The following is a 12,071-nucleotide window of genomic DNA, read 5'->3' on the forward strand; positions in this document are numbered from 1 at the left end:
TTGGACAGAAGATCCAAATATAATGAATATATCACTACTAAATGTAATTAACACTTTAAATAAATAGTATACAGTTTTTAACAAGATTAAGTACTCTAATAATACATTTCACCTACATTTATGTAAATTACACACTTCAATCATTTTTCAAAAATGGTCTTTTATCCTTAGAAAATCTAATAGGCTAATATTCTATGCTGTCTGAATGTATTTATTGTGTTCAGTAATCAGATGCTGGTATACTTGTCAAGTTTATTGCAGAAAATGTGCCAAAAAGGTTAACATTTGGCTTGTAATACATATGGCAGAATAATCCATAATGCATATTCAGTGGTCATTACTACAAACATCCTTCCAATCAAGAAATACTACACTGAGGTATCCCAGACACTGGCACATGACTACACTTGTTAACAGTTATCACTGGAAACTGAAAAATATGGTGCAAGTACCTCTTGGTAGGATTTATATCAGCATTTTGTGACAAAATCTTCATTTTCAAAGTTGTCGTCAACAAAAAACATATTATGGTGTATACCTAAGTAATATCTGTAGGGCATATTCATATTAATATGCATTTATATGGACTGTTTTTGCCTTTTACAAAGTGGATACATGTCTAATACAGTAAATGAAGTAGATTAAGTAAATACAGTAGGTCAAAATTGAATATGAGGCCTATCATGTCTAATTTTCCCTGAAATTAGTGTGTAAACATTTGTTGCAAATGGCCCCTATTTTGTGACTTTCACCATCCATCTGACACATTTCTAATAATGTATCATGAATTCAGTCACCATATCTTTACTAAGCCTCCACTTATCATATCTAAAATGCAAAATTTTACAGTTTTAGATTTTTTTGTTTTTCAAAAATTTAAATTTAAGTTTAATATTTCATTAAAAATGAAGTAAAATCTAATGATTGATTTTTTTTTCCTTTAAATATTTCAAAATCTTTCCAAGACAACACTGTGCAGATAGAACATATGTAGAAGAAAAAATAGCTGCTCATTGTATGAAGAAATTCCAAAATTTGATAAAGTTATTACATTTTGAAATTGGTGTCCCTCAAGTTTCCATTGCTAAAATTGGCCATGGCAAGGCACTGTGGTAGGTGTTTTAACACAGCCTCTGTATACTCTCAGTTTAAAGGTGACATACCGATACTTACTGAGCATTGCTTTAATATGTATATCATTGGAATGCATTAGTGTGGGCCAGTTTTTAGGGGAAACATTGGAGACTTGTCTGTGGTAATTCCGGCCCATGCAAAAGTAGTGCTTTTTGTGTAAAATGGGTGTACTCCGGCCTGGTTTAGAGGGTGTGTCTGTTTAAACCAATATGCTGGGAGAAAGAGCTGGACAACAGGGGTTGTCCTTTTCAGGGTATGTGTCCCCCATGCAGGCAAAGGTACATACAAAACTGCACGGGCCTGCTGATATTAATAAAAATGTTATAGCCACTAAGGCTATATAGAAACATATAGCGAAATTAATTGTGGTCTGAGGCCATAATCTGCATTTTGAATTAAAAGAGTTGCCTATTTATGTCTTTACCTTCAATTATCTGTTGTCGAATGTTGGGCGAAACAAGTTCAATGTGTTGTAATTCATCCAGTGCAAATCCTCTCAATGATGGTGCATTAATCGTTGGTGATAAATGAAATCCCTCAAGACATAAAGTGTTGCTTCTAGCTGGTGTTAAGGCAATGCCTTGTTGTCAGTACCAAGTCACCAATGGGTTATGCATTTTATTTCCTTCAATAGAATTGTTAACACTGGATGTTGACAAACGAGTAGATATGAAATTCTAACATAAATAACCCTTATCATATCTCTTAGCTGATCCATGTTCAACTTAGGGAAGTTTTGCAGCTCTACAATTGCATCATCCAGATTTCTTCTTCAGCAAATCATTATCCTCCAAGTACTTCTGAAGATGGTTGTCTTCCTCTGCCTTTTCGAGCATATATCTTCGATTCTTGCTATATTTTCTGATTGACTGTCAGATGACACTAGAGGTTTTCTGTATTTGTTATAGATTGCCCCAATAACTTGCAAAAAATCACCAATGTAAGGGATCATTGTATTAGGTACAACTTTATCTAAATATTTAAAATGCTTGAGTCATCTAACTTTTGTTATCAGTCTGCTTGAGTTAGCTTCAGCAGTGGTGGGTTTTTTGTTGGCCTTTTGGTAAATAGAATGGCATTTTCACATCAAGTCCTCGTTCCAACATCACGGAATCCTCTGTCTACAATACAAACATCGTTCACTTGGATCCACTCATTTATATTTTCTAAATTGTGTGACAAGGCATGTTTTGTTATGGAGGCATTATTGTTTTTGCCATCACAATAATACAGTCCTAAGATGCTCAAAATGCAACCATCTGTCCCAACAATAACCATAGGTTTCACCAACGGTCTGTGTTTGTGCATAGAGAAAGAACATCTTTGGAACTTGTAATGTTCACTGTTTTAGATGTATACATATGTTCCATCCAGCACTATGACAGCCTGATCAGGTGATAGTGATGTGCGGTTATGAAATTTGGCTTCAGTGTCGGTTTTTGGTTTTGGTTGGACAAAAGAGTAGAGTTTGGTTTCGGTTTCGGTTTTTATCAACATTTGTATGAAATCTGTTCTGAAAAGAAAAAACTTAACAAAAATCATACCATTTCAGTCTTTAAAAAAAAAAAATGTTTTGACACACTGTGTCTTAACATAAAACATTTAAAAAAAGGAACAACTTTGTCAGACCTGTCAACCTTTAGTTAAGAGAAAGCAGGAGGTGTTTGTTGAAAAAGCAGGAGATTTTTTAAATGCAAACGATTTAATACAAGATTTTAAAAAGTATTACATGAAAATTTATGTATCGTCTGCTCTACCTTGTTATTGTAAATTATAATCACGTGACATATGTGACGTGGCTTTCGCCAATTTTTAAAACTATGGAATTGCATAAGGGCTATCTCTTATATCTGATTCCTTGTTTTTCGTAGGATTTCACGTCGAGTCATAAAAAGCGCTATCGATCATATAGCCCTACTCAACTTAAAAATGCATATGCAGATGTCACTGAAAAGGGAACTTCGGTATATAAGGCTGCCAGGCTGTATTCCGTTCCTGAACAAACACTCAGAGACAGAATTGCGGGATTATTTCGCCAGAGACGACAAGGATGAAGAAAACAAACTGGCAGAATATTTGAAGTTGATGGCGTCTGTTGGCTATGGCTACACAAGAGCGCAGGTTTTAAATCTTGGAACCGACTAAGCCACCCACTTAAACAAATGGCCACACGATTGCAACTCTCTTTCTCTACAGTGGTTTTATGGGTTCATGGGAAGATGGCCAGAATTAAAGTTGAGACGACCCAAATCCTTGTCAGAGCTTCGAGCCTACACTACTTCAGAGGAAAGCATAACGAAATACTTTGATCAACTGGAGACAATTCTTGAAAAGTATGACTACAAATCATCTCCTGAAAACATATATAACGTGGATGAGAAGGGAATTAGTATGACTCATGCATCTCCGTATGTTGTAGGATCCACAGAGGAGGTTCCAATTAAAATATCACCAGAAAGATCATCCACAGTCACTATGATAGGGTGTGGCAATGCACTGGGTCAACAAATCCCACCATATTTCATTTTTCCTGGGGCTCAAATGCGCCAACAACTATTAGAAGGAGCCACTATTGGTACGAATGGCACTGTTAGTAAGTCAGGATGGTCCAATTCAGACATATTTCAAACATGGCTTGTAGATCATTTTGCGAAGTACGCAAAAGTTGGTGGAGATAAGAAGACATTATTGTTGTATGATGGTCACAGATCCCATATTTCACCTTATTTGGTTGACTTTGCAGTGCGGAATGGAATCATCCTGTTTGTTCTACCACCTCATACAAGCCATATCCTTCAGCCGATGGATGTGGGGTGTTTTGGACTGTTTTCAAAGTTTTCAGTGATGAATCTCGAAAATGGCAATGTTCTCATTCTGGAACTCTCACCCACTACAATGTCTGCTCTATTGCATGTCGAGCTTACGACATCTCGCTGACTCACAGGAATCTTCAGAGTGCTTTCAGGAAGAGTGGGATTTATCCATTTAACCCAAAAGCAATTGATTCATCTCTGTTGAAACCTGCCTAGTATGCCAAAAAGAGAAGAGCTGAACAATCTACAGAAAATGCGAGTAGCAATGCCGATATTTCTCAACTACAAGACAGAAACACTGTTGACAATTTCTTTTCAAGTCACCTGCCAGTTGTACACCACGATAAACCTAATCGGTCTAAACCTAGGCGTTCAGTTCACAAGGTTGTTGGTGGAAAACCAATTACAGAGCCAGATGTATTCTTCGCCTTCAATAGAAATACCTTTAATGTCATTGTTATTTCTCACAAGAATTGAAAGAATTTCGGCACAAATTAAAAAGATATAAGGTGAGAGTGGATCTCCCTGCCTACATCCTCTTTCGAGTTTAAATGTTTCTGACATATGACCGTTTTGTATTACACTCGACATCGAATTTTTGTACAAAGTTTTTACCCATCTTATAATTGATGAATCAAAGTTAAATATATTTAATGCATTTTCTATAAAGGACCAAGATACTGAATCGAATGCTTTTTCAAAATCTACTAATATTAAAAGACCAGGTATAAAGTGTGTTTCGGTATATTGCATAATGTCATATATTAAACGTATATTTTCTCCGATATATCTTCCCTTAATGAAACCTGTTTGGTCATTATTTATTATTTTATCCAGGACAATTTTAATTCTGTTAGCTATGCAACCAGCAGCTATTTTATATATACAATTTAAAAGAGTTATAGGTCTCCAATTTTTTAAAAACTGCTTTGGCTTATTTGGTTTCGGAATACAAGTGATTATTCCTAATTTTTGGACAGTAGACATTTCGCCTACTTCATAGCTGTAATTTATTGCTTTAACTATAAAATGTCCTAAATCTGCCCAAAAGAATTTGAAAAACTCGACCGTAAAACCATCCGAGCCAGGACTTTTATCGTTTTTCATATTTTTAAGAAAATTGAAAGCTTCAGAGTAACTAATTTTTCCTTCTAATGAATGTGCTTCTTCATCTGTTAATTTTTCAAATGTATAGTCAGATAATTTCTCAAATATATTATTATCAGATTTGTCAAGCGGTGCTGAATAGAGCTTTTGGTAAAAACACTTTGTCTCTGCTAAAATTAGTTTTTGGTCAGTTACTATTGATCCATTATTTAATTCAATTCTTGATATTAATTTGCTATAGTAGTTTCGAGCTTCCATATTACAAAAATATTTTGTTGGTTTTTCACCTTCTTTGATCCATTTTGCCCTTGCTCTTATGTAATGTCCCTTCAGCTTTTGTCTCCTTAATTCTATTAATTCCTGTTTTCTTGCAGCTAATAATTCAGCGTTATCGTCGTTTTCAGATTCCTCCAATTCTTTAATTTGTTCACAAAGAATATTTTCCAATTCATTAGTTTTCTTCTTTTTGAATGCCGAATATGATATTGTTTTACCCCTTATTTCCATTAATAATGTTTCCAGAAATAAACTGTCATTTATATCAAACTGTATTTCATCTTTTGTAATTCTGTTTAAGCATTGTGGGTTGTAAATTAATATTGCATATTGTTTTGTTATATTTGTAATCACTTCTTTTATAATATTTACATAATCTTGGTCAGTTAACAGTGAGTTGATAACGGGCTGATATCAAGTGACAACTTCTTGGAATCGGAAACTGAAGATGACGAAAAGTGTTGTTTTTGTGGGCTTTTTCAACCAGTTGAATTAAAAAGATGCACTTCACTTGTATTTACTTTGTGGGGACAGTGCATGTTCCAAAATTGTAATCACCAGGTTCATTTAAAGTACTGCTGTGATGTACGATGTCTACGATGACATGACATGTTTTTCTGCAAGCAGGAAGAATAAACATACATGTATCTTCGAGCAGTTGTGAAGAAACCAGAACTGTAAATATGTTACATTTACGTTGGACGTTTGTGTGTTTGGATACATGTTAAATATAAGTTATATTATAACAATGACTAACATATTTTGTGCTTCGTACGTCATTATGCAGACGGGTTTTCCAGAGGCCTCGACGGTGATCTTGTGTCGGCAATTTCCATTGGGGATGAATTTTATGTAACAAAGCATAGTAGGGTAAGTGAATTTTAACTGTAGGGTAAGTGAATTTTAACTTGGTGAAGAAATATTAGCTGTATGTTTGCTTTGTTTATAATACTAACCAATTCTTCACTAATGCCACAAAAACTCGGTACGCGAGGGTATATATATATATATATAAACATTAATTAGTACCTTTACAGTATTATCTGTGGTTTGTGAAAAGTAGACCTAAGGCAAATTTATATAAATCTTTTAAATTAATATTCAGTTTTTACTATGAGGTAAGTGGTGTAGTACTTATTTAAAATCATCATAACCATGCAATAAACATTTTATTTCCACTAATCATAAGTAAAAGTGCATTATTGACATCATGTGAAATATACCGGAATTATACCTATTTTCATGAGTAACTTGATGTCAAACACAAGATTTATTAATTGTATGAAAATAATCCCTTGAAGTGGTACTAGTATTACCAACATTTTACTGCACAAACCTACAAATCTAACTGATACAAGTATTGTTTATATAGCTAATTGGTCTTTTCGTTGTCTAATTGCTTTGACATGTGATTTTGACATTGTGTGTATTGATGCATGCGGTCGCTGTATACTCTGGCATTTGCAGCCATAGAACTTTGCATTATGTAATCTAGTTGGATGACATTTTACAAGTCAGAGGTGTTGTTAGGTTTAAATTGGGTAGTTTTAGATAATGATGTACCAGCATATTTTAAAACATGATAAGTCTGAGAACAGCGGCAACCTAGGGCCATGTCCCCCTTTGGCAGCGAGTGGACCCTCAGCCTCGTTCTGGCTTTGTGCAGTCAGTCCCTTGCAGCCAGCCTTTGTCCAGCTCAGATGCGTTCTTGCAGAAACTTTTTATATACTTTAAAAGTAATTAATATCATATCACAAAGAGATAAAATCGAGCTGTAACATATATATTCACTGTACGTTAAACAGAGGATCCCAAAATGTCAACTAAAAAAGATGCACGCAGAAAACACCAAGCAGAACCACCGAGAGAAAGTTCGAACTCCAGCGGACTGTTTGATAAGTATGAACTGTGCCCGACAACAGTACTTTTATTAAATAACAATGGTTTTGCATCAAAAATGTCATTCAGCTGCATTACGGAGGACATAATCAATGAGATAATGACGGACGAACCTATCGTGCAAACATTGCTGTTGAAAAAAGCTGTCGAGGCAATCAACGGAGCCCCTACATGTCACGTGACGGAAAACAATATGGCAACAACAGAATGTCAACAAACCGGTATGGACACTCTACAACTCGAGAAGGGATGTCAGTTCAAGACATACTACAAGCCTGGGCAAACTAACGGGCTACACCGCATTGTGGCAATGGTACAAAATTCCCATATAAAGACATTAGAGACCTTATTAGCATGCCGTCCACACGAAAAAGATAGTCGGGGACAAACATTAAAACTGGGTGAAATGGAGCTGGCCTTGATGGAGGGAACTATAGCGATGACCGAGCGAAAGCCTCCCTGGGAACGGATAACTCATAGATATGCTCACGTCTGCTCAACTTGCTTTGTCACCAACCACAACGAAGCAGACCATGCAACAGTGCCAACACAGCCATCTAATGCAAGACCCCACACTAGCATCCCCCCACCGCAGTATTCTAATACATGGGGAAATAGCCAGAACTGACAAAAACACCATCTCCCAGGCCTAACTTGGAAATTGGCTAGATGGAGAGAAGTCTTACAACATGATGCTGACCGAGAATTCATTCTTGAGGGGTTTTCAAATGGTTTTACTTTAATAGACGATGATACTGTCAGAGGTTGAAGTACATAATTAATACTGTTAGAAAAGGTGTGAAAGAAAAAATAGAAGCTCAAATCAAAGAAGAAATTACAGCAGGCAATTATATTAAAGTACCCATCAAGCCCAAAGTTTTAAGTGCAATCAATGGTGTCCCCAAGAGTAATGGTGATATCAGACTAATTCATGACCCAAGTCAACCTGAGAATCACAGTGTAAATAACTTTGCTACGGTACTACAGAACATTTTTCCTTCCAAACAGTTACAGATGCCATAGACATTATTAAACTGAATTGGTTCATTGCCAAAGTTGATTTGAAAGCTGCACATCGGTGTGTCAGTGTGAACCCCTCTAATTTTCAAGCACTGGGTTTGAAATGGAAATTTGATGGAGACACAGATAATACCTACATGTGTGATATACATCTCCCCTTTGGTGCAAGGAAAAGCCCTCATATCTTTCATAGACTTACCCAGGCAGTGCGCAGACTCATGGCCAGACGGGGTTTCGAAACACTTGTTATTATGCTTGATGATTTCTTTGTGGCAGGACCCACCAAGGAAAATTGTCAGCAAGCGTTTAACAGTTTGATTACTTTGTTACAAGATTTAGGTTTTCAAATTAATTGGAACAAGGTTATAGACCCATGTCAGAAACTTGTATTCTTAGGAATAGTGTAGATCCATTATGTATTGCGCCATTAATGTATTGCGATATGACAACAGTAGCCCAAACTGCGTGTAGAAAGTATTGCGACATCAGATGTAGCTTACACGAAAAGTATTGCGACCTTAGCTGGTACTCAAAGACAATAAACATGTTGTGTTGTTTTAATTAATAGCCATAGCTTACATTTAGAGACCAGTATGCAGGTATGAGATGTGCATTATACAAAGGTGTAACCGACCGATGCCACCCAACCTACAAGTTCCCCGACGATTGGCACGTGACACATTCGGCCAATCACTGGAGCAATGAGCAGACGATGCTGGACTACGTTGACAATGTGCTGGTTCCATATGCCAAAAGGGTGAAGAAAGAACTCCGACTACCAGCACGACAGAAATCATTGGCAATCTTCTATGTATTTGCAGCCCATAGATGTCAATAATTTTTAGACCTGCTACGAAAACGGTCCTTTGAAGTACGATTTGTCACAGCTGGCTGCAGCCCATGGATTTATCGGTGAATGCAGAGTTTAAATTAGCAATCAAGGAAACATTTACCGAGTGGTATGCTGACATTGTGGCCAAGAACATAAAAGAAAACACCAACAAGCCTGTTGACTTAAGAATACGTTTGATCAAACCGTTTCACGCCAGGTGGATTGTGGCATGCATTGACAAGTTATCGAAAGACAAAGAAACCGTTACGCGTGGCTGGCGATCATCAGTCTGCTTGCAGTGGTGTGAACTTTACTTGGAAAATAAACATTAGTGTTTACTAATTACGCATGGTGATTGACAATGATTCCTGTTTCGTTTTGTTCATTGAATGATAGTGTGATATGCAATGTAGTTAAACAAATTTGGTTGTTCTATTTGTTAGTAAAGTCGCTATATTATTGCGTGTATAAAGTACTGCGATGATTAGTTGTTCGCAGTTTTCGCAATACTTTGTTGTTCGCAAAACTTTCATGTTCTACAGTAGTTATTGACACTGTGAATGGAACCCTAAGCCTCAAGAACCACAAAGTGAAAATTCTGTGTCAAATGTTGAATAAATTCCGCAGTAGGAAACGAGCTTCACGCAAACAACTTGACAAATTGGCAGGAAAACTAACGTTATTCCTTGGGGGCATTTACATTGCAGAAGCATTTATGACCTGTTCTCTGGCATGACCCGGTCTTCTCATAAGGCACTACTCGCTTCCGTTTTTTAAGACTTACAGTGGTGGTCAGCATACCTCAAAGTGGGAAACGGAACAAGACTTATTTGGGACACATCGTCACTAGATTCAAATCAGCTGTGATTCAAGCTCATTCACAGGCAGAGCATTCTGCCATGGAGATTGGGTTTATCGTAGATCCACGAACAGTATACCAAAGTATGTGACTCCCACATCAATATTAAGGATCTAGCCATTGTTCGAGAAGCAGCACAGAGATGGAAAAAAGAGTGGGCCAAACAGGATTGTTGTTTCAAGTGATAACTCTACTATGGTCGCTATGATCAATAATGGGACAAGCTCACATGATTCTCAGAGAACTGTTCTACCTTTCTCTCAAACACAACTTTCACAACTTGGCTATTCATATCCCAGGTATCACAAACGAACTTCCGGACACTATATCAAGGTTTTATCAAGCTAATCAGATTGGTCGCTTTGTGAACTTAGTTAGAAAGTGGTGGGGCCAACATTTTGTTCCCATAATATGTTGGTTACCTAACCACATGTCTATACTTGCACTAAACTCCTTGTTTTTACAGTTTCAGAAACACACGTTGTTACCAGAAAATTGGATGCTAAAATGAAATTCTGGAACACCCAGAGATTCGCTTCTTCCATACAGATTCCCACCATACACACATATTAGCTTTTTTCAAGTTCTGCAAACTAATTTAATGCCAACCACTGCCGATATCTGAGAGAAAAATCTGCAGATTCACAACTTTTCTGGCTCGAACTAAATGTTTCACGTCCATTCACGTCTGTCTACAGTGAAACTGAACCACTTGGACTTTAGACTACCCAATCCGCTCCATTATCAGTCCTTACAAGGTGTGGTGACAGGGATCCAACGTATGAATGGAACTTACCAACAACAAAAAGCTCCTCTCTCTCTCCAGACATGTTGAATGAAATCAGGAAACGGCTAGACCTGACTGTGTTGTTGGATTTGCTGTTCCTTGCGATGCTCCTAAGCTGTTTCTTTGGACTGCTACGAGTTGGATCTGTGATGGTTTGTTCAGTGTCCGACTGGGCAAGTCTCCACTTACTTCGTCGTCAGGATGTGCATTTTAACAAATTAGGTTGTGTCTTGACCTTCAGAGGCTCCAAAACAGTTCGTTTCCAGGAGCCTCTACACCAGGTAACCCTGCCCCTGTTTCCTAACCACCCATTGTGTCCTAAGTCATCTCTGTTACAATTTTACAGGGAGGCAGGGGATATCCTTGACCACCTCCCAGCTTTCTCATACTTAGAAGGTGGCTGTCTAAAACTCCCCAGTGCCATTATGTTTCGCAGGAGACTGGGCCACCTCTTACAAGAGTGTGGCTACAATGACTTGATACAGCTTCTGCCGAGGCAGAGCCACTTGGTTGTGCATTAATGGCATCTCCCTCCCCATGATTAAGATCATGGGAGACTGGAAGAGTGACTCAGTCTTTAAATATCTTAAACCTGGCATGCTGGACAAATTCAATACCCTTAAAGGACTACCCTTACCTGTGCTGTAACTTTCTACAATGGACTGGGATAATTATGTTCTATCAATAATTACATACTGGTGTTGTTGCTTTATAGTTAATTTATGTATGTGATGCTTTAGGCCTTTATTAACTAGTCATTTATTATATGATATATGCTATTGCTAGTCAAAATACATTGCACATGTTACTGCAAGCAATGTACAGATTACAGTAGGACCTATTGCTGGTTTCCTACCGCTATTGTGTAACTAGCTACATGCTTGTGAATGCTTAGAATAAATTAGTTGTGCCCAAAGAGTTGTCTTGTTTTAATATATGGCAACACTGAATGTCAATAGACAGCACGGTAGCTTGAATTTTGTTTATGCTTAGAAAATAATGATTTCCCGGGAGAAACGTTTTTCCTGCAGTAGACTTGAGTCTCCTGCAGAATCCGTGAGGGTTGACAGATCTGCTTTATTTCAGAGATGTCTAATAATGTCTAAAAAAAATTGTTGAGATTGTGACTTAAGCACACCAGTTTTTCAACTATGTCAGGTTCCAGGCATGTTCGTCTGAGAGATTACAAAACCGGCCTTGCTAAAAATGTATTCACTTGGCACAGACGTTGCAGGAATGGGTAAGTACATCCGGATACTTTTTATAATTGTGTTTCCACCAATCATATGGGGACATTTTAGGATCCAATAACTGTTCACTTTGATACATGTAGAAAACTCGGAT

General features: G+C 37.3%; 1 protein-coding gene across 1 annotated transcript; it reads left to right on the top strand.

Moving 5' to 3' along the window:
* Positions 1 to 3,345: 3,345 nt before the first annotated feature.
* Positions 3,346 to 4,071, top strand: LOC121366422. Its single transcript, XM_041490879.1, has one exon. It carries the CDS (start codon positions 3,346 to 3,348, stop codon positions 4,069 to 4,071), a length of 726 nt encoding a protein of 241 aa, XP_041346813.1.
* Positions 4,072 to 12,071: the final 8,000 nt, after the last annotated feature.

This window comes from Gigantopelta aegis, unplaced genomic scaffold, assembly GCF_016097555.1.
Source record: "Gigantopelta aegis isolate Gae_Host unplaced genomic scaffold, Gae_host_genome ctg5600_pilon_pilon:::debris, whole genome shotgun sequence".
Lineage (NCBI taxonomy): Eukaryota > Metazoa > Mollusca > Gastropoda > Neomphalida > Peltospiridae > Gigantopelta > Gigantopelta aegis.